At 36.7% G+C, this 23,577-nt stretch overlaps 1 protein-coding gene across 8 annotated transcripts in view; it reads right to left on the bottom strand.

Moving 5' to 3' along the window:
* The window catches only part of LOC107092921 (ankyrin-3-like), a 168,710-nt gene that overhangs the window by 62,995 nt on the left and 82,138 nt on the right, over nucleotides 1–23,577 (bottom strand). For 2 of the 8 annotated variants that reach the window (XM_015387693.1, XM_015387681.1), the window contains exons 13-24: nucleotides 21,129–21,326; nucleotides 20,585–20,683; nucleotides 19,066–19,164; nucleotides 16,550–16,747; nucleotides 16,144–16,242; nucleotides 14,240–14,338; nucleotides 14,063–14,161; nucleotides 13,875–13,970; nucleotides 11,871–11,943; nucleotides 11,490–11,549; nucleotides 8,310–8,345; nucleotides 4,363–4,486 (exon numbers count right to left, since the gene is read on the bottom strand). In XM_015387693.1, the coding sequence (XP_015243179.1) occupies nucleotides 4,363–4,486; nucleotides 8,310–8,345; nucleotides 11,490–11,549; nucleotides 11,871–11,943; nucleotides 13,875–13,970; nucleotides 14,063–14,161; nucleotides 14,240–14,338; nucleotides 16,144–16,242; nucleotides 16,550–16,747; nucleotides 19,066–19,164; nucleotides 20,585–20,683; nucleotides 21,129–21,326 (1,280 nt within the window). Of the gene's footprint in view, nucleotides 1–4,362; nucleotides 4,487–4,944; nucleotides 5,073–5,271; nucleotides 5,524–8,309; nucleotides 8,346–11,489; nucleotides 11,550–11,870; nucleotides 11,944–13,874; nucleotides 13,971–14,062; nucleotides 14,162–14,239; nucleotides 14,339–16,143; nucleotides 16,243–16,549; nucleotides 16,748–19,065; nucleotides 19,165–20,584; nucleotides 20,684–21,128; nucleotides 21,327–23,577 lie in introns of those variants that run through there. The other 6 variants (XM_015387665.1, XM_015387673.1, XM_015387702.1 and 3 more) reach the window with 5 other exon arrangements.

Raw genomic sequence — 23,577 nt, 5'->3', positions numbered from 1 at the left:
TCTCCTTGCTAACTGTGGTCAGACTCAAAACAGTTATACTGCTTTTTATGTATACAATCAAAAATGTATGTATAAAATAAAGCTCTTAAATTCTAGAATAGAACTGCAGGTGAAGGACGCTTCACTCAGGCACCATTATGCTCGTTCCAGATAAACTGTAGTGACAGTGAAGACTTTTATTTGAGTTTACACTATGAAGATGTATGTGGTTATTTATACAATAAGGGGTGGTTTATACAGTAAAGATTGATTTTTACTAAGATATTGACAGCGGCATCTTTGAGATTTAACAAATCAACACCATTTGCAGGGATTTTAAAGCTCTCTTTTGGTGATGCAGTCTTCCTGTAACTCACCATAGAGGTATTTGGTCTCTGGTGTCAAAACTGCATTTAAAAAATCAACAACCCTAACAGCATTTAAGTTAGACAATGCAATTTTGCACTGGAAAAAATCTAAATCTAGACGAGTCATTTTTTGCTTAAAATAAGTGCATTTGCTCTTGGATTAAGGTAGTAAAAGAGACATCTTGCCAATGGAACGAGGCAATTTACACTTAGAATAAGAAAACAGAATAGCATTGTTTAATTTCAAGTGCATATTATCTAACTATCTTATTTATCAGAGTAAAAATACTCATTCCGTTGGCAAACTATCTCATTTACCTACTCAAATTAAGGGAAAATACACTTAATTTAAGACATTTTTACTTATTTCTAGATCGTTTTTCCAGTGTGTTCGTCTTCTAATTCAGTGATTCCAAAAAGGAGGTAGTCTTACCTCTAGTGGTCTGTGAGTGCATTGCAAGGAGTACATGAAAATATTTTCTTAAATAAAATTTTTGTAAATTAAAAAAGGGCTGGGATGTGTTTTGCTTTATGAGTACCCAATTGAAAAAAATAAACAAACTTTTATCAACCAAAAAGTATTTTTTTTAGTTCATCTTCAGCTGTCTCATACTGGAAAACCAAGCAGAGGAACAGCCTGGGATCAGTTTGGAATACAGCTGATCCCAATCTGTTCCTCTGCTTGGTTTTTCCTGTGTGAGACAGCTGAAGATGAACTCAAAGAAAAACAAAGCAGAGGAACAGCCTGGGATCATTTTTGTTCCTAATTAGTCAAGTTTAAATGTGATTATAAGCAAGTTACTCAGAGGAGCTCCAGTTTTATAAATACAGGTTCCAAAAATGATTTTATTTTGTATTTATTTTGATTCCTTACTAACTTCCAGTAAACATATTTATTTAGTTTTTTTAATTTGAGATAATAAAATGCCTAAGAATTAAATGCTCAAGTTAAAAGATTAAGCAAAAATAGTTTTTACTTTATAATCAGTTATTGTACGTTCCAATTTTGGAAAATCATTAATACTTTTGACCGAGAGGGGTACTCATGGTACAAAAAAAATGCACAAAGGGGTACACCTTTGACAAAAATCTAAAAAGGTTGGGAAACAATGTTCTAATTTACTGGAATACCTTCTACTATGGTTCTTTTCTATTGGTACCAACTCTACTTGCCTTGTTTTGGTTTTTCAGCCTGTATGTGATAGAAACACAAGGGAACAATGGAAGACGTTCTGCACAGTTTGTAGCCTTAAGGGCTGGTTATCCTCCTACTGCAGTGTGTCGCAGTGATTTTTGATTTATGCCCAATATTGAAGAATAGGCTACGGTATGTTATTCCACGCCACAATGCAAGAGGGACAAACACAAACTAGCTGTAGGTTTAGATACGGCGGAGGCGGTGATTAAGTGGGGGCAAGTTTGTGGGACAACGGAGGAACATGAGGGCGAAAAAGAGCAGGGATCCATGTGGAAAAAGCGCCCCAGCGTTCTTGCGCACCTCACTCTTCTAGCTGGTCCAACTTCACCAAAATGATGGTCATAAAAACAAAACAAGCCGGTAAGATATGAAACAGGAAATACGCATAGTGTAGAGTGGATGACCAATCAGAGGCCTCCTCTCTGCGCTCACTGCGAAACACGTAGACGACCTGGTTTCTGAGTATAAATTAGCTTTTAGTCAGACTCACAGAGAGGCAGAGAAGACAAAGCACTCTGGAGAAGTACAGGAGAGAAAGGAAGGCCATGAGCTGTTATAAAAAGCGAACCCATTCAATGCTACCCATCTATGGTGGTCATGCACACACATTAAGCTTAGCATACAGTGCATTAGCAGTTTAAGGAAATATTTCTTTTGATATTTATGCTGCGTAATATGCATGTGAGACTGATGAATCAATTTTTCCAGTCACATTTTCACCACAACAGGGTATAATTGGGACCATACTGAAGCAGGTATTCTAAATGAAGAGCCTAAAAAAGTGTTTCAAGATGTATCTAAACAAGCTGCGTTGCTCTGAATGGAAGAGAGCCATGAGAAAGCAGCAAACTAGTTGTGCAATGTCTTTTTCGACAAACAGCTTTAGTCCTGGGAGATTACAGTAATGCAGCTGTTTAAACATTATTCTAAAGACACTTTCTATAACCGCACTCAAATCCAGTTCATCTGTGTGTTTGATTGGCAGCCACTATAATGCATAGTGACTAATTTGGCTGATTGACAGTAAAGACCAATAATTATTGGTAGGTTAAAAAAATAGCTGTACCCCCCTGATGAACGTTATGCTTAAAGAAAAACAAAAGCTTAATTCAATTCACTGGTCTGGCTGTTTACTCCCTGTTTAAGGTGTTGTAAACTGTCTTGTGTCATTAATCTTTAGATTGTTCTTTATCTCAAAATCATGAATCCATATCTTTTACAAATAACATTTTTCAACAGGGATATTGATTTTTATTTTTTATTTTTGTTTGTTGCAAAAATATTTGCTAGATCCTTCTTACGGTATTGCTAATATGAGGCCACATATCCATTTGATTTATTTTTTGGGAGTCAAAACAATCTATGCTGTAGTTGCAGTGAGAAATTTCCAGATGATGCTTTTAAAGGCACCATTTCACATGGCATGAATGCTTGTGCTTTACTTTCATACTTTCCTCATGACTGGAATAAATTTTTTTTCGTGCTTTAAAGTTGCATTTCTGGTGAATTGCTGCTTTGAAAATAAACTGACTCAAACCTAATTGTTTTCATTTTGTCAAAAAGTATTTTTTGTTTCAGACCTATCCTGCTTAACAAAGCTATCATCTTAAACAAATAATCAAAAAGGTGATTTACAATGAACTATACTTTAAAGGTTTTTGGATGCATTTGTTTGATGAATGCACTTGAAAATTAATTCTTCATGGCAATAGTTGAATGTTTTTAGTTTTCTGCTTTCTTGGAGACTTTAGCCTGTTTTTTTGAAAATGAAAAACAAAACCTGGCTCTGTATAGACCACGGGTCTGGAGCCATTTATGACTGCAGCCCAGCTAATATACCTTATTTAAAGTCACAATACATTGAATGACCTTTTTTTTAACAAAAGAAAAAGGTAACTTCTATTTAATAAATCTCTACCCCAGGGTAGGGATATGCAATTTCATCTTTTAGAGTGAAGGAAAAAACTTGCAAAAACAGAATAAACACAGTTCAATTGGTTGGTTATAGTTTGGGGAAATTTTGTTTTAAAAACAATGTATTTCCCTCTTTAAAAAATATTAAAAATATATATTTGTAATATAATAAGTCAGGTACCGGTAAATATATTTTGTGACTTTCTTAGCTAATAAAACTGAATTAGAGCTGTGAGCTTTAAGCTGAAAGCTGTTTTTAGAAAAAAAGATTACATATACTTTTTATATTTATTATATTTATATTTGATATTATAGGAAAATCATGTTACAAAACAGTTTTCCCACTTAATAACATAACATGTATTATATTGAGAAATAGATATATATAGCATTTTCTACACTGTCTACATTTTCTACACTCTATAGTTAGAGGGTATATATATATAACAGGTCTCCCTCGAAAAAGAGATTTTATCTCAAGGGACTTCCTGGTAAAATAAAGGTAAAATAAACTAAAATAAAAATATATTCTTGTTTTTGGAGTTAGATGTTGTAGAAAATGCTAAGACATGCATTTGTTTGTACATCTTTTGTTAAAAAAATTAGCCTGCTCTTCATCATTTTTAGCCAAAACGATAAAGAGCCATTGTTTAGCATCCAAGGGGCCACTTGCAGCTCTAAAATCATAGGTTACCAACCGGCGGTGTAGACAGTCAAAACAACAAAGATGCCAGAAGATGTTATATGCTGACAGGAAGCCTCCATTAGTCACAACACACAGTTAAAAAATGCTTTTATATATTTTATGTGTATGAAACCTTTCAGACCCTCTTTGCAAGAAAGATGATGAAAAAGACAAACGACTACTGACTTTTTGTATTACTGTGGTATAGTGAGCCTTACCTCTGTGACCGCGCTCCAACGCTGAAGCCCATGTAGCCCTCCTGTGGGAGCGAGTCGTCCCCCAGTTCCCTCAGGTCATGGGGGGCCAGATATTTGTCTGTGTCCCCCGTCATTGCATCATCACCTGTCAGATTAAAAGACACAGAGAGTAGAAATTAGAACTTGCTAGGATATTGCCTAAGGGAAATAGTTGATTGTTTCCTGTTTGTTCTTTTCTTTTTTTTTTTCTTTACTCATGCAGAAACACAAACTCATTAGGGCATGTCGATCAATGCATCATTTGCCCAGAGGCTGTTTTTTCAGCTTAATTTTGGTCTAACAACACACTCAGACAACGTCTTAATAAAAATCCGCTTAACTCTTTTTGGAATCCAAATAGAGTTAAAACAAGTCGAAGCATATTTAAATTTGGTTTCTGTCAAACAAAACTAAAAAGGAAAAAAAAGAGAAATTTAAAAGAGTCTGAACTAAGCTTTGCTTCATCACTCTAAACACACCACAGACACTGAAAATACATGTTAAGTGTTAGAGCAGAAGTTAAAAGTTTAGGAGGAAAGTTGTTAGCAGCATGGTTTTACCCACAGAGGTACAGTAGACCATGAATCTACTGATGAATCGCTGACTGCACGGTGGAAGCCAGAGGAGGCAAGTGCATGCAAGCGGAGAGACGGAAGAAAGAAAAGGAAGGCATTCCAGCAACAACAAAGCAAAAGAGACGCCCCCTCCCCTTCATCACCATCCCATCACTACCCACTGCTGCTGCAAGACCCCTCCCCCCCAAAAGCCCCCCCACCCCAAACACCACCAGGATACTTCACAGACCCCCATCTGGCCACATTCCAACCCATTCTCCTGCATTCGCTCTGCACTCAGATCCCAAAGTTCCCAAAGCAAAGAACTTAGACTAACCTGCTGCCTTAAAGCAATTCATTCAGCCTTAAGTCCACTGCAGGCGTTCACTCCAGACTAACTTTTCCTCAACTTCTAAACCCACTTGCTCCAGCATTAACTGTCTATCTCGGTTTTAGAGTCCGGCACTCATGCAAACAGATCGTCTTTCTCCCGCCTACCAGATCCGCTGCTGGATTATCCAGTGTGTGTGTGTGTGTGTGTTTAAGAGAGAGTTTCCGAGCACACACCTACAGCTCCCTGCAGCACAGAAATAGTAGGGGGCTTTGTGACTCACACAGTTGTCTAACATCTAACCACCCTTTACAGTTTACAGACCACCTTGAAAAAGTATTCCCACCTCTTCAACCTCTTACATTCTGTCACATTACAGCCATAAACATTGGTGTATTTTCACTTAGTTTTTATAGAAAATATCTACAAAAAGTAGTCAGAGTTTGTAAACTGGATGAAAAACAGTATTTCTAAATATCTTTTAGAAGCTAAAATCTGAAAAACGGGGCAAAAATTAGAATACGGTTCCTGATAAAGTAGAAAGTAATCGATTTAATCAATAAGCTTCAGTGTTCAGTTACAAACGATGTCCAAATAAAGTTAAGAGTCGCATAACATTCTGTTCCTCATAGACCTCAGATGTTTGCTGCAGGACATGAGACAACAATAAACATACAACCATAAACTCAATGTTATCAGTTTGTACTTGACCATGATTATGGGACCCCTGCATTCACAGCTAGCATGTTGCAAGGAAGCGGATCCAACGACAAATGGTTAACAATTTGCAACGTTGCACTAAGATATGCAAAAGACCAAATACTGAGCATGTTTACATGCACAATAGGAGGATCGATCCAGAACTATTGTCTGTTATGCAAACTATAAATCTTGTTTCAACAGAATAGTGTCAAGAAAAGAAAAAAACAGCAATTACTAAAGGTACGTAGACACATTATTTTGTATATATTTAAATGTATACAGTAGTCCTTCACTCTGGTTGTGTACGTTTCTATAACATATTATGTTGTTCTGCTGGCGTAGTATTTATTTTTTTCTTTTAAGAGTTTTTTTTATGCCACTAGTGGCTCTTTTTTTGATAGTAGGCGGAAAGGAAAGGGGATATGAGATGCGGAAAAGGACCACATGCCGGATTCGAACCCAGGTCACCCACGTCGAGGAACAAGGCCTTCGTACACGGGTCGCGCTAACCGCTGCGTCACCTGCATTCCCTGTTATCTTTGTCTTTTAAGCTCTGATTTCTCAGTTGGTTAGTTTAACAGCCTTTCTGTGTATATTTACCTTAACAACATCATGTCACTAGGATTAAATCACTGTGCATGCATACACTCAGTCAACAAGCTTAAGCAATGGAGCCAAGTGAGTGTGGAACTCCTAGCATAGTTGCGAAACATCAAGTGTATAAATGTTTGATTCCAAGAGAGAGTAAAATTTTGTTGCTCTGGGAAAACGTTGGAATTCACTGAAGCTAAAGCTCAACAAGCATTCTGATGACTTTGCAAAGTTGATAGATTCATGAGTACATGTCCTTGCTAATAGGGCTACTGGTGTTAGCAATGCTTTTTAAGTTCTTTCGTCTGAGCTGTTGGTTTTCTGCAAGCCATTACAGCACTGTTTGGACTTATTTAGCATCTGCGTCCATGGCTGCCATCTTGCTTCCTGGTAGTTCACCGGTATTGCCAGTAGATGGTGCCACATTGTTTATATTAGCACTGCCTGGTACTCAGATTCAATTTAGGCTCAAAAAGGACAATTAAAACACACAAGCTTGGAATATATAACCTCATCTTAACGGGATCAAATGGATTTTGGTGTTTTTGGTAAAGGCATATAATGTGGTTATATACCTTTAAAAGAAAATCAGATCAAGTATAATTTGACAGAAGCCATGTAGGGGAAGAACCCAACAAAGGTGAGGACAAATATATTATCTTTTAGGCCCTGAATGAAAGAGTCCATGATGAGACATGGAGTTGTAGGCTGTATAATGCTGTTGGGAAATTCTTGAGTAGTAGCAGGAAAGCTTATGAGTGGATTGGAGAGTGGGAGGAGCAATACTAAAAGAAAACCTGCTAACAGTCTGCAAAAGTCTTCTGACTTGGGCAGAGGTATGCGCAGGTGCAAGACAAAAACTGGAAACATACAGCAAGAGCTATAACACGTTAGAATGGCCCAGTCAAAGTCCAGACTTACAGGAAGCTAAAATTTGAGTGAAAACAAAATGGAAGTTCACAGACCCCTTTTCATCCAGTCTAATTGAGTTGAAGATCCTTTATATGAGAAAATAAAAGAACAAAAACTATGTCACGGCAAAATGGGTAGACAAAATATTCACTCAAGCGATTTTTATTTGTAAAAAAGTTGGATCAAAAACTCAGTATGCAGTAATGTGACCAAATGTAAAGAAAGGTTAGCATTTCACCCAAAAACAGAGGAACTAAGCTGCACATTATCTCACATTTAGGTGTGAATTCTGGTTTGTTATGTACATGTAACCAAAAAGTATTGTGACATTCAAACCCTGCTGAAAATACAACTAGCAGCCATTTCAATTACTAAGTCCTGCCATATTGATCTGTCTCTGAATATTGATCTGTTCCATTTAGACAAATAAATATGGGGTTTCAGTACACAGTATATTATCAGGGTTACATATGAAAGTTTTATGAATTAAACCCATAAAAAATGAAAACTCCACACAGCCTCTGCTTGTTCCGATTCAGCTCATGGACAGTTTGTGTGTGTGTGTGTTATCGGAGAAGGTAATCACTGCCGTTGTTGGTATGTAACCATGTGAATGTTGCTGGAGTTAGGCGTGATTTATTTTTAGAACAGAGTTTCAAGATGGACAACAACAACTTGATCACACTATTGCGTGAAGAAGAAACATGCACAGAGCATGCGAGGAAAAAAAGGAGCAACAAAACTACAAGCAGATTTTAGCTGCATCAGTTCAGCTGTAACACTTCACACTAGTTACTGAAGTTAGTTACAGCAGGATCAACTTTTTTTTTTTCACTTACAAGTATAGCTGATGTTGACATTTCCAACATCCATTTCTGTTCAAAACACAAGCAAATACATTGTGGTTCTATGTAAATGTGCGCTTCAAACAAAACTTTTACATCTTCTAATTTTTTTAACTTGATCTCCATGAAAAGCTTGGTCTAATAGATGCCTGAAGAAAAAAAAACAAAACATAATTTATGAATCATTACAGATCGATGTGGAGAAAGTTGTTGGCAATCTTGGTAGATGTGCAAAAAAGCCTTAAAAGAATGAGATCCCCTTTCAAAGCAATAGCATATCCTCACTTAAAGATTAAACCTCTTCAGGTTATTTATCCATTTATTTATCTTAAGCAGCAGGAAAATCTCAGGGCAAACCTCACTACTATTAATATATTATTAAATCATGATACTATATTATTCCTACAAATAGGATTTAAACCCAACTTCATACAGTATATACATACCGGTATTACAATATTTAAACACAAGTGAAAATCAATGTGTTTAAAAAGGACACCTATTCATCCATTCATTCGATAAATGGGTTTAAGTTTCAAATGAAATTACATAAAGAGACTTTTTTAGTGAATGAACATCAGAAGTTTTTTTTGTAGGGCTGAACTACAACATTTCAACAACGTCCTTGTGATAGCTCCAAGGAATTTCCGTCTGACAGAACTGATATGATCTTGTCAGCTCACTGGAAAAAATCTAAATCTAGATAAGTAATTTTTTCTTAAAATTAGTGCATTTGTTCTTTAATTGAGGAGGTTAAATAGTCATCTTGCCAATGGAACAAGACAATTTACAGTGAAAATAAGAAAACACAATTGCATTGTCTTATTTCAAGTGCATATTATCTAAATATCTTATTTTAAGAGCAAAAACACTCATTCCATTGGCAAATCATCTCATTTATCTTCTCAAATTAAGGTTAAATACATTAAATTTAAGAAAGTTTTACTTGTTTCTAGATCGTTTTTGCAGTGCTTTTTATAGGCCTCCTTACTCTAAAAGCTTTGCTCCCTAATTGGCCACCCTTAAAATTGTTGATTTATTGAACCTGAGCTGCTTTACAGCTAATTTTGCAGCAAAAATGTCATTGCTGATTAAGAGACACTTATTAAATCAAGACCTTTCCTCATGAAACAACCCATTGTTTGAATGGGAAGATGGCTGGACTGTATAGAGCTTTTTATCATTGAGCTAATGAACAACTATTCGGGCATCGAAGATTTTTTTTTTTCTATCTGATATCTTAAAAGATTTCCTTTGATTTTTTTTCATGCAAAAAGTGTTTGAGGTGTAGCTCTAAAGTACCCTACATCCACATGTGGCTTCATTCAAAGGTGGTGTTTTGAATCAGGAGCTTAGAGCTATGAAAGCATCATCTGGGCACCCCACACCTGATTAATGGCAGAGTAATCTTAGTGGATGTAAATTTCCGGATTTGAACAAAGTAATAAAATTTGTTTCTAGAAAATTATCTTTTTCTCAATTTTCTTGTCATCCTAACTGACTGAAACCAAAAAAAAGTATGTTATTCTCTGCAAGGCCGTTATGAGCCAAATAAATGTGGATTTCTGACATTTTAAATTAATAAACAGAACAAATCATTTCCATGTGACGTCTTTAAATGAATTAAGACTATAAAAAAACAAAAAAAAAACAAAGCAAAACAAACATCTCCAGGGCAAATTGAGCTAAGTGGGGACAAAACCAACTATTGATTGAAAACTTTTCTGTGGCACAGATGGGCGAGTTCATTTGCTTCTGGGCCAGAGTGCAGATCACAGGGGAGAACACAAAATGTACAGCACAAACAGAGACACAGCAGGAACTGTTTCAGCGTTAGCTTTTGGCTACAATTCAAGCATCACTGAGAGGCCGGGGAAGACAAAGGATCGAGTGTCTGTGTCGTCTGCTAACAGGCCTGAAAAGAAATTTGTTACACACTCCACGATGCCATTGTTGGCATAGCAACAGAAGAGCATTCTCCCTTAAATTTAATACAAATCAGACAGTGCAAATATGCATTAAAAGAATTGTGCTATCAACTCTAAACTGTAGAAAAAGCTAAAATAAGAATAAATAAGTATGAACTTGGTACTTATTCTTTCTTTCTTGAAATCTTGTCAAGTTCTTTTGATTTACAGGCTTGTTCTTTGGGTTTATGCATGATTTAAAAAGTATTTCTATGAATGTTGACTGCTTTTTCACTAATTGTCCATTTTCAGGAGAAAGTTTCTGTCTCAGTACTGACCGATGGATCATTAAGGTAATATGGGCTCCAAAAATGTAAACGAAAACACATTAAATACAATTCAACAAAGGATAAGATTAAACTAGCCCCTTTGTTACTAATAACTTATAATTTTTTTAATTAAGCATAGCCTAATTTATGAAAATGCATCAAGGGTGAATTGGAACTTTTTTTATTTTTCGGACACAAAAAAATACTTTCAAGGACTTGTAGGTGCTTTTAAATACATGATATCATGAGAAAGCTATTTCAGTCACTCAAAATCATCAAAGACTCAAACGCTGTGATACTTTTTAAGTGTTTACTTGTTGCGGAATATGGCTTCTAAAAAATGAAAAATTTGTTTCTCAGAAATGTATTAAATTTTAGACCCATTAAACCGAAATTAAATTTAGAACCGCAACTTTATCCAAATGTAATGGGCTATACAATCAAGGGGAAGACATGTAACATGTCAGCCATTGACAACCTCTATAAGGAAGTCATCACTAATGTTTGTGAAATACTGCATGTTTGCAATTAGCTTCAATGGTAAATAAGGTTAAACTGTTTCAGGCTAAGACCGCTCTGACCACGCCTTTATATTTAAAGCAGTATCATATGAAAATAATGTGATTCCTAGATAAGCTGAGATCACTTATTTGACTACTTGAGAAACTCAGAGAACAATCAAGTCCTAGTCCTAGAGGTGTAATTGATCCTTAAAGTGTGAAAAGAGTCATAAATTTATCTGAAACAATATGCTGTGCAAAAGAAATCCATACAAAACAAGAGCGTTACATTTTGAATTCAATTACTGAAATAAGTGTCACTTTTAAGAAAAAACAAAACAAAAGAAACAGTAGAGGAGCACATAAATGTTTAGAATCCTTAAAGCACAGACATGCAGAGAGAATGAAGGAAAGAAAATGGAAAGAGATGAGAAATACCTTCTTCCACATCAGAAAAATAGTCGTCTGTGATCATTTCTGGGACATTGGCTTTACAGACTGTATTCAGATGAAGGAGACGGGTAGAATAAAAAAAGAACAACAGAACAAAAAGTTGCAAAAATGAGGAAGAAATCATATTTATAACAAAATCATATTAGAGAAAAAAAAAGTGATTATGGGACATTTTGAATGGCTGATAAATCAGTTTCAAATAATAAATAATAAACAATCAATGATTAAAGAACTAATTATAAATGAGTTAACAAAAAAAAATAATAAAGATGAATTCATTAGCACCGAGTTTGCATCCTTCAAACCCAGAAACCGAATGAGAATGTGAGCCTATGTCGGAGGAATTGTTTTTAAATCAAACCTTACCGTCATCGTCAGACATGTCCAGCACCTCGTTCATGGTCTCTGGGACGTTCATCTTGTGTTTCTCTATTACAGTCTGTGGGAGACAGAAAACACTTGACTTATATGTTGATTATGTTATAAAAAAATAAAAAAGTAAAAGTTTGCTCTTTTTTTCCAGAATTAAATAAGATGCCACTTTCCTTTCCCCATTGATGGCCGTAAATAATTCAACATAAATGTTAGGGGATTACCTTTGGATTAATTGGAATTTGTCTTAATCCCAACCCGGATCAATAATAACAGTTACAAATCTTACCTAAAACCTAAAAGTAAACGTTACGAATCTAACCACAAACATCACCAAAAGAACAGCATATCCATGATAAAAAACCGAGTGGTAGCATCATGGTATGGGCTTGTTTATCATGCGGTGTCAGTTTTAACCCAAACAATCAGCTGTCTTATTTTTCTAGCATCGCAATGAATCCAGACCTACATCCTAATCTGGAAGAATGGCTCTATGCAAGGAGAAGACCAAAGCTGATTATGACAATCAGTGGGATCAACTAAATGAAGGGCTGTGGACGGAAATTACCAACACTCTGCTAGACTTAGATAACCCTTAAAAAGGTAAGTAGAAATGTATGGCCAAGTTAGTATATGAGACGCTCATATGTTTGATCTTCAATTATAATAAAAATATAAAATGTCTCACATTCCTACATTTTGGAATCAGACTAGCAATATAACCAAAATATGAAAAAAAAAAAAAAGTGTAATACTACTAAATTCAACTATTTAACAGAATAAAAAAGTTGAAGAACATCGCTTAACACTGCTTTTTTTCTAAATAGTTTGATTTGAACAGGCAGGTTATGGTGTGTTACAGATTTAAGAAATGTGTCCTATTAATAGAGAGTAGCTAGAGGGTGTTCATTTCTAACCTGGCAGTAGCCAGATTGATATGTGTAGAACTGAGTTGAGTTTCTATGCTATCAATCATAAAAAAATAGATTAAACTTTGTTGATCTCACAATGGAGAAATGAATTTTCTGTATTCAACCCATTCCCTTTGGGGAGCAGTGGCAGCGTGCAGCGCCCGGTGAACAATTGGGGGTTAAGGTTTTTGCTCAGAGAGCCAGAGTGGCAGTGGGTTTCAAACTCACAACCTCAGGATTCCAAGCCCTATACCCTAACCAGCAGGCCGAAGTTCAGTCTGTCTGTTAAAAGGAGGGATGTCTAGTATAATGCTTCGAGCTGATTGGGTGACTTGCCAGCTAGTACCTGCCTTCCGTAATACGCTTTCAGCCAATCGTACCAGTGAATTTTTATGCTTATGGAGGAGCCATCATGTCATTGTGCAATGATTTTTGTAGAATATGCAAGACAGACCTGCGCATAAAAAGCGTTTTAAGCAACACAAAGTTGATTTTTGAACGTTGTCAACCCTCTAATGAAAAAACTTTGCAAGGACGACAGATGGACATGGGATGCAACTTGTCAGAGGATGAATCAAAATCGTGCAGGTTATGCTTTTGACATAAATTGGAGAGAATAGAGGCGGACTTTGTCATTTTAAAGAAATGGAGAGAGGCAGAAAACGGGATGACGGGTGAAGCATCTTCTTCTGCTAAATTGAAGAGAGAGTTTATTCCATCTAAACCTCTGAGGTCTATTATGTCAACACAAGCCAATGAATCCAGTGAAGCCGCCTCTCGCCTACTCTCCCTACCTCCAGCGTAGCCATGGTTGTAATGCCCTGGCAAGGCTCTTCTGACTGTTGTCATTCCTACATGTCCTGCTCCAAAAAACACTGCTGGCATATCATTGTTCCGACTCGCTGGTTGCTACGAGACGGACATATGAGCGGGAGTCTTAAAAGATGGATTTGTTGTGAGACTGAAAACAGATCTCACGATAATCCATCTTGCAGCTCAAGGTTAGATCATTTCAGTCAGTGCCACAAAAAAAAAAAATCAGCAAATAAATAAGTTAAGGGGTGATAATCCACAAACAAAAACAGACCTGAGTGGTTAGAGTCTCCTCGGTGACCACTTTGAGTGTGTCAACTACAGAAATGTAGCCCAGTCTCCTGGCGATTGACAGGGCACTGTTCCCATTCTAAAAAAAAAAGCAATCAGAGAAATGATAAGGATAAATGGCCATTTTTGGCAAGATAAATGTGTGAGTCTTGTCCTTCTGTGCATCCTTACGGCAGTGAGTTCGTTGGGCGAAGCCCCGTGGTGCAGCAGCAGGTTGATGATGTGCGTGTGTCCCTGCTGAGCGGCTTGATGCAGAGGTGTGTACCCGTTCTGCAGAGGGAGGAGAGGAGCTCAGCCAGAAAGAAAACAAACACAGAAAACCATGTTTTCACAAAGCTGCTAGTTTACCTTGGTCTTTGCGTTGACCTTTGCCTGATTCTTGAGCAGAAAGTTTACCATCTTCACGTTGCCATAGTGACAGGCCACATGGAGAGGGGTGTATCCCAGCTGATGACACAAAAATTTGATCGTAAACATTTTATTTTTACACCATTATAATTTAGCCCAAAAAAAAGTGATTAGAATGTTGAAAGATGGAGAAATATTTCACAAGAAGTCTTTAAAGGCCAGTTGAAAAGTTTTAAAACACAAAGACTTATTTTTTTTTTACTTTTTCCTATTAGTAACAATATTTTATTTATTTATTTAATTTTCAGGTTTGAGGAATTTTTCTCTCTCTGACCTCTTTGAGGTTGTTTTATGTTTGAATTTCAAACAGTGCTTTAAGTCTGTTGTTAACTAATATGTTAGCAGAGAAGCTTTCCCCTAACTGATTCAGGCTAAAGGTGAATTACATGATAATATACCAAAACAGTCTATGACAACATCAGGGTATCCCACTAAAGATGAAGTTGCAGCTTTTTAAAAGTTTTTTCCAGTATTCTTCTGTATTTTACTCCATTCATCTTCCCATGAACTCTGCCAAACTTCTCTGTCCCTTTAATAGTTAGGAATCCCTCAGGATGAGGCAGCCAACACTGTGTTGAATGGTGTGCTTAGAGTACATTAGTGTTTTCTTCAAATAAAACAAAAATGAAAATAAAATCTTAGTCCGATCAGATAAGAGCTCTCTTTCTACAACTCTTCAATTCAATTCAATTTATTTATATAATATAATTAATAATGTATAATTCACAACACATGTCACCTCAAAGCACTTTACAATTCACCAGAAAATACAGTCACATTGATTCAGATTTTTCTATCTAAGGAAAACTAGTTGATTGCATCGACTCATTGACTCGAAGGCAATCCCTCACATCAAGCATGCTTGTAGCAACAGTGGAGAGGAAAAACTCCCCTTTAACAGGAAGAAACCTCCAGCAGAACCAGGGTCAGTGTAGGCGGACATAAGCAGACAGATGCAGATACAAAAGGCAACTGAAAAAGCTGGAACCTGTCCAGGAAACACACAGCCAGGCAATTATTGTGGGGTTTTCCCCCAATCTCACCATTTTTCTTGCAACTCTTCTATAAAACCTAGATTTTGGAGGGGCTCAACTATGCTGTCTTATTCGCAGCTCCTCCCCTGGGTGTGCGCCATCCTGTCTGAGTATATCTTTAACATCTTATCTTTCAAGTGAAGTGGCAGATGTTGGAATTTTGATCCATAATTGGAACATCTGGACCAGATGATCTTTTGAAACAGCTACTCTTTCCCTTCTTGAAGCCCTGCTCTCTGGTTCATAATCTCTTTTCCCAGCTTGTGATGTAGGTTTGCTGTTGTGCAAAACTTTTTTTTCAGATGCTGGATTGAACAGGTCTTTGTGAATTGTTGAGAGCTTGTAAAATTATCCTCTAACTTGTCTCAAACCTTCACAGAACGGCTGGATATAGATTGAGATCCAACATTATTTACTTCATATAGCTGATATTTGTGAGAAATCAAAACACGTGTAAATTACTTATTTTTATTTACTTCTTTGCTCATCTCTCCTACACTCTTTGAGCAGCTTTTCCCAGAAAGAAAATCCAGCTCCAGTTCCAAAGAATCATGCTTCACCTAATTCATTTTTCATTTAAAAAATCCCGTATTCATATCTTGCTTTTTGTAAAATGTTTTTAGTTTTTTGTATTCGCTCTAATTACAGAAGCCTTTATCTCCAAAAACCTGTTAAAAGCATTATTTTGTAACCTTTATTCAGGTGAGTCCCACTGAGGTAGAGGGCCTCATTTTCACGAGCCCTATCATAAAATAAAACAAACTAAAACCTGACATTTGAGAAGTAAATGGAACAGGACTCTCTCATTACCTTGGTCTCAGGGTCTATGGAGGCTCCATGGTTAACTAACACCTCCGCAACGTTGACTTTATCTTCCTGGGCAGCCAGGTGGAGTGGAGTCAGACCAGACTGAGGAGACAAACAATGATAGAGTCACAGTCAAAGGGAAACACAGCTGGTTTTAGGCTTGATGGCAGGTTTGGACCTCAGGAGGAAGAGAGTTTAGGGGGCATCAAAAATGAATCAGAGAAGAAATAACAGAGTCTCGGGTAAAGATTGTTATTCTCAACTATAATAACACCCCAAGGTTATGAATATATATTTACGCTCCTAACACAGACCCTTAGTTAAATGTGACTCCTCTAACGTCCCATTTGCCCTCAAATAAAGAACAAAAAAGAAGCTTTCAGGCCTGGTGTCTGGGTGTGTGTGGCACCTTGTTGCTGGAGCCAACAGGAGCGTCTCGAGCCAGCAGCAGAGTCACTATGTCCACGTTTCCTTCTTGTGCTGCCAGGTGCAGAGGAGTGATGCCCTGACGCGTCACCGTGCTGGTGGAGGCGCCGTACTCCAGCAAGGTGGTGGCGATCTCCATCTGATTCTTCTTGGCCGTGATGTGAAGCGGAGTGTAACCGTTCTGTAAAAAAAAACAAACAAAACAACGGATTAAAGCAGACGACCACTAGGATACCTGCAGACATTTTTATCTTTAATGAAAAACTTTAGTTAAGCTCTTCACAGGAAAAAAGGGTCAAGTTTGGTTTTTAGTGTTGGAATAATAAATAATCGGATTACATGCAGATTCATTTTTTCTCACACAACTAATATTTTGTTGTAATTCAGAAAATGTAGCTTAATTTCCTTTTATGGTGGCTCAATTTGTTCTTTGGCAAACTATATTTTTTCTCAGTGGGACCTTCTGAGTCTTTTCTCTGTCTTTGCAATCATTGCAGCAGCCACGGATGGACAGAAACCCTCGATCACATTTCGTTCATTGTGATGGTCACATGGTCAGTAACCCCACACACAACCACTTTTTCATAAGTTTTAATACACACTAGCATAAATATATTGGTTTGTTTATTTTGACAATATTGAAGACATTAGTTCCAATTGTAGCGCGCACATTTGGTTAACTTTTGTATATTTAATTTTGTCAAATGCTTAATATATTTTGTGCTTTCTTTTCTGGTGTTGTGGGAGTGCCGTCAACTGGGAGAATGTGGCTGACATGATCATGGACTGATTGGGTGATACCATCTGGAGTTCCACTATGGGGGAAGACCATGGACTCCACATTTTAAATATGTTGCATAATTTCTTCTTCTTACTTTTGTGATTTGCTCATTTTGTTAATTTGTTTAATGATTGTCATTTAAGTTTAATCCTTAAGCTAACTGTTTAGTTATTTTTTGTTAAATTGGTGTAGATGTTCTCCCTACCTCTTCCTCAGTGTGTCAGTCTGGTCTGATCAGCCAGTATTTAAGTCCCCTTTGTTTGCTGTGTGTCCGGTCAGTTTTTGTTTGTTCAGTTAGTTTGAGGTTTGATATGTTTGAACTTGATATTTTTTGCCCTTAGTCTCTTCATTTGACCTCTTTTTGTTTGGATTATTGCTACTTTGGAGAAATAAAACCCAGTTTTCTTGACAATCACCACTGTGTCCTCATGCTTGGCTGGCTCGGTCCCTCACATTCATCAAACTGCAAAAAATTGAATTCTAACTAAGTCAATTTCTCTTAAAATAGGAGCATTTTTTATTGAATTGAGCAGGTTAGTGAGTCACCTTGCCTGTGGAAGAAGACAATTTACATTTTAAATAAGATAAAACAACTGCAGCCTCTTATTTCAAGTGCATAATATCTAATTATTTTTAAAATACAAATTTTATTGGCAGATCATCTTATTTACCTACTCAAATAAAGGGTAAATACACTTATTTTAAGACTGAACCTGTGCTATTAGTAGTAATATGTTCTAGTTTTTTCTTTTCTTCCCCGTCTCCCTGGACAAGTCCAGACAAGGAAATTATGTATTTATCAAACCGTCAATGTAATGTTTTGACAACAAATTACTTTTAGCACTTCTTGGACTGTAGCTTTTATTTTTATTTGTGAAATAACTTTATAAATTGTCCCTACTCTTACTTGGGTAAAATATTCGGCCCCTTTATTCACAGTGACGAATTTGCCTGAATAATTGACTATCTTTTTTTTTTTCTTTCTTTTTTTCCCCCTCTGTGTCCTGTTTTGCCAGTATAGCTCTGAGGATCGATGTGCCAGAGCTGAATAATTGCCCAACAGATTTACTTCCACAAGCAGACCTTTATAGTTGGTGCCATAAGTTTCCACTTGGTAATTAGATGTGAAACTTTACTGAAAATGATTAAGGGCCTAAAATCGTATGGAACGGACTTGGAGGCAGAAAGGGACGTAAGGAAGGGAGAGGGGAAAAGTTTAGGAAAATAAAGGAGAGAGGAGAAAAAAAACACTTATGAACAAGCTTTAAAATTAAATTCCCCCTGATGAAGACAGTAAAAATGAAAAGAAATGTTTTTTATTTGCACACAATGTTTTTTTTATATCTGACAAACCCAGCATGACATTTGGAAGTAACTAATATACACTAAGGGGTAAATATAGACTGCTTTAACATATGTGTGAATGTTTTCATAACTGTGTTTCACAGGAAATTGATATGGAAAATTGAATGTAACAATTTCCTGAAGCTTTAGTTCATCCAATAATTCATTCTGTTAGGGTGTTCAGCCTGTCTGATTTCTGGGGCAGATTTTTTACAGAGCAGATGCTGCCAAAGTGGAAAGGGTGTGGAATGAGGCCGTGCAGAGCAGAATGACTGGACGTCTCTAACTGGGTCAGGCTGCTTTGGCGCACAGAGTGACAGAGATGCTTTTAGGAACATTCGATTTGAACCGACCCCCTCCCTGCCATCTCTTACCTTGGCAGCAGCGTGGGGTGAAGCTCCCTGTTTGAGCAAGAGCAGTGCCACCTTCTGGTTATCATAGTGTGCTGCCACATGCAGTGGAGTTAGTCCACTCTGAACACACACAAACATGAGCAAAGGTTAGATGGTGAAAAAAAAAAATTCCCGGTTTGGGAAGCTCTCAGAATGTTTTTTCATTTGGATGATGAATTTCTAAATGTTTTGCATATTTGCTTTTGGAAAATAATTCAAGCTCAGTCAGGTTGCATGAACATCATCTCTCACTAATATTTTCAGAAGTCTTACCACAGGTGATCAAATTTAGGTCTGGACTTTGACTGGACCCTTCTGAATACGGTTTGATCGAAGCTTTTCTTTGCAGCTCTGGCTTCATCTTTACAATTATCCACTTAATAGTTTTCTAAGAAGCCGTCTTCCAGCATCGTCCTGTGCTAAACTTTATCCTCCCTTTCAACTTAGACAGCTTTCCCAATCACTGCTGAAGCACATCCTCAGCATAATGCAGCCACTACCATGTTTGGAAATGCAGTATAAGGTGTTATTGGTCTCATTTGTTTTCTGCCATAAATACGAGGCTTTGAAGGTTACCAAAGATTATATTTTGGTCTCTTCTGACCATAGAACAATCTCTCACATGTTTGCTTTGACCCCACATCATTCAATCAAACCTAACTGACATCTTTTAGGGCTTTCTTTTAATCTATGGTATCCTGATCTACACTCTTCCCCTAAGTCCAGAGTTATGCATTATACTGTTTAAGTTTTCCTTTTCCTCTTGAGCTTTTCCGCGGTTACCTTGGACCTTTTGTCTGCATCTGGTTAACCTCCAACCTTTAGCCAGACACAATAAATTGGTCTTTCTTCAGTGGTAGCTTAGAAAATGTTGCTCAGTACAAATGGACATCACGTTTTATAGATTTTCACAAGTGATAATGATATAAAGACGACCTATTATTTTCCTTCCACTTCACAATTATAAACAGCTTTGTGTTGGTCTACGACCTGACATCCCACAAAATAACATTTAACAAGTAAACCACAGGTTTGTGGTTTTAAGGAGACAAAGGATTAAATAAATCAAGGGATGTTATTACTTTTCTACACAAGAGGATGAGGGATTAAAAAAAAAAAAAAGACAACCACTCAAAACAAAAGACTATTGAATTCTGACTTTATTCTCTCTGAATTAAAAGCCTAATTTATTAGGATTCTATCACTAAAGTCTGGGATTATCACTTTAATAAAGAAGGAATAAACAAGTCATAATTCTACTAGAATTAGTTTGAGATTAAGGACAGAATTCTGAGAATAAAATCCGAATTAGTCAGAATTTTGAGACTGAAGTCAGAAATCAATAGGCTATTTTGTTTCATTAAGCAGCCGTTGTTTTTGTTTTTTTTGTTCAGTGTCCCTAATCCCCTTCCATACTTTTTCTTGGCACTCTCTATGCATAAATAAAGGTATTGAAATCTGTACTCCTAAATTATCTTAGTGATGCTTTAACTTGCGTCACCTTCCCAGAAGCATCAACAGGAGCGTTCTTCTGCAGCAAAAGGTTGGCTACCTCTATCTTTCCATACTTTGCAGCAACATGTAAAGGAGTGAAACCCTTCTGTAGGAAACAAAAGACAAAAAAAAGAGATTCAATCAATGCTGCATAACAGACCTTATGAATAATTTTAAGGTTAAATATAAACAAGTCACTGATTATTACAGATTTTTTCCCCCCAAACTGCAAACCTGTTTTATACAGTAACAAAGCCTGAAGTGTTATCTTATTGGGTTATCAAACAATCCATAAAATACAAAACTGCCATTTTAGGTACTGTTAAGAAAACTGTTTCAAACTAAAGCAAACAGCTGATCAAGGAAAATGGCTTTTAGATGATTCAGCGTCAAAATATAAAATGCAGTTACAAAAAATATTGCACAAATATCCCTGTTGAGCTCATGTTAATAGAGAATTAAGACTCTCCAAACTATATTAACCCAGAACAGGCTGTAACACCCTGCAAAAATCTGTAAAACATGTCATTTATGACGTGTTTGCTCGGTACCTTTGTAGTAATGCTCAGATTAGCGCCTTGATCGAGCAGAGATGCAGCCACGTCTCGGTGTCCCTCCCTGGCAGCCAGGTGCAGAGGTGTGTATCCAGAGTTGGTGGTGGCATCTGGACATGCTCCTTTTGTCAGCAGCTGCTGAACGATGTCGGGTTTACCGAGACGACTTGAGATGTGCAGCGGAGTCTGATCATCCTGAAGTAAAAAAAAAAGAGAAAACAACACAAATCTATTAATACAAAAACATATTAATCCCTTCTTTCTTCCTAGTGCGTATAGCAGCTGAACTGGCAGTTTTCCTCTTTCTGAGGAAAGGGACCGAACTAACATTTAAAGATTATTTAACCATACATTTTTGGCAACAATAAACTCAGTTTAAAAATGTCTTAGTAATAAAGCATATTTCATATGCTTGTTTAAGCTGCTGTTTGTGAGAACAAAGCAAGCATTTTCTGATGGAGACCAGATCATGGTAAATAACAGGACCTGCAAACTCACACAAAGATAAAACAAACTCTTGGTTCCGTCAGGCAAATTGCTCAGCTATGTTCAGATTTCCTTTTCTGTTCTCTTATTATCCATCTACAAAAGTGTGGAACAGATTTGTATAACTTCCAACATTTTAAAAAGTTCCTATTCAGTCAGTAAAAGCTATTTAAACCATCAGATGATTCAGTTCTTGAGGATCTTTACAGAAGACCTTCTAATTCTCAAAATAGACATTAAAGCAGAGCTGCTCCTTAAATAGCTCTACTGGTGAGATGCAGTTTATTTTGAACTGAAATAGTTTGCTCACCTTTAATCAAGATATAAGTGATGCATTTGGGTAAAACTGCTTGTTTCCACGTAGACAGAGCAAAGAAAAATGCATTTTTAAAGTAAATTGCTATTTGTGTCACACAGAAGAGAGCAATAAAAATCTAATTCAACTTTGTACACCAGAAAACAGCAACATACTGATTAGAAACTAAATTTTTGACGAATGCTCTGAAAAGTCAGGGACTAAAGTTCTCTATTAACAATGGTTAGAATTTGGGGTGCTGCTGTGGCATAGAGGTAGAGCGCATAGACCTATACACAGCTTAGAGTCCGGGCCTTGCTGACCTTGGCCAAATGTTTCTCCCCTCTCCTCTATAACCCACGTTCCTGTCTGCAAACTTTCAAAAAAATAACAATTAAGGCCCCTAGAGCCTAAAAAATAATCTAAAAAAAAATCAACAATTGTTAGAATGAATTATAGCTAATAACTTATCACTTTATATGTCTTGAGTGTTGTGTTGCAATTTGCAAACATATTTTATAAATTCTATCCTGATTGTTTAGAGCCGAAAACAGCAGCTGCATTTACAGTTTATAAGATTTAATGTTTAGATCCAAATAAATGTGTAATTTATGAATCAACCATCTCTATCAATTTTAATGGTTAAAAACAGGACCAAGCATATAAAATCACTTCTGTCTGCCCTGAGATGCTGCAGCGTGACCACTAGGACCACGCCCATGCAGTGATCTATTTCAATGCAACAATTTTAAAGAAATAAAATATGCTACATATTATATATATTCTGATTTTTAATTCAGAGGGATCAGTGGAAGATGCTAGAGGGGTCTGAACAGGCTCTAAATATAGGTTCTGCAAAGTCACATTGCCGTTTGTTTTCATAATGCTGTACAAGAAGTGGGCGGAGCCTATGCTGAAGGCAGCCTTATGACAATGTGAGGCTGCACTTTTAGACACCCTCAACAAATATTGAAGCACGGGGATATTGAAACCGGAATTTAATTCTAGTACTACAGAGCAATGATAAAAGGTTGGGAGGCTTTTAATACATCTCACACCGAGTCTGGTTCTGCTGGAGGTTTCTTCCTGTTAAAAATTAGTTTTCCTCTCCACTGTCGCTACAGTCATGCTCGTTGTGAGGGATTGTTAAAGAGTCAATGAGTCTGTGCAATCAACTGGTTTTTCTTAGATAGAAAACTATGAAAGAACCCGACAGTATGGTCTGGTTGAATTGTCACTGTAAAGTGCCTTCGGATGACATGTGTTGTGAATTGGCGCTATAGAAATAACTGAATAGAAATTGAATGTAGAACAAAACATTTCTAAAATTTATGATGTGTTTAGAAGAAAACTAGGGAACTCTCTTTACATGGTCTTCAATATGATGTGTAAATAGGCGTGTAGCAGTGTGGGATTGAAAATGATGAAACTTCACATTGATTTAGACTTATGCTGAAAATAGCACTGCTTTTTCCCTTCATAATTATGTATGTAGTGAATCTTCAAGTGGTGATTTATTTCTTTTTAGAAATGTGTGCTTTATGGTGCACACAGGAAGGAAAAGAAATAAGAAAGAGATGAATTACTTTATTTACTTAAAGGGGTCATAGAATGCAAAACTGACTTTACATCGTCATAGATGAATAACGATAGTTCAGTGGGTAA

Source organism: Cyprinodon variegatus, unplaced genomic scaffold (assembly GCF_000732505.1).
Source record: "Cyprinodon variegatus isolate N-32 unplaced genomic scaffold, C_variegatus-1.0 Scaffold18, whole genome shotgun sequence".
Lineage (NCBI taxonomy): Eukaryota > Metazoa > Chordata > Actinopteri > Cyprinodontiformes > Cyprinodontidae > Cyprinodon > Cyprinodon variegatus.
This window is presented reverse-complemented; position numbering and strand designations above follow the sequence as displayed.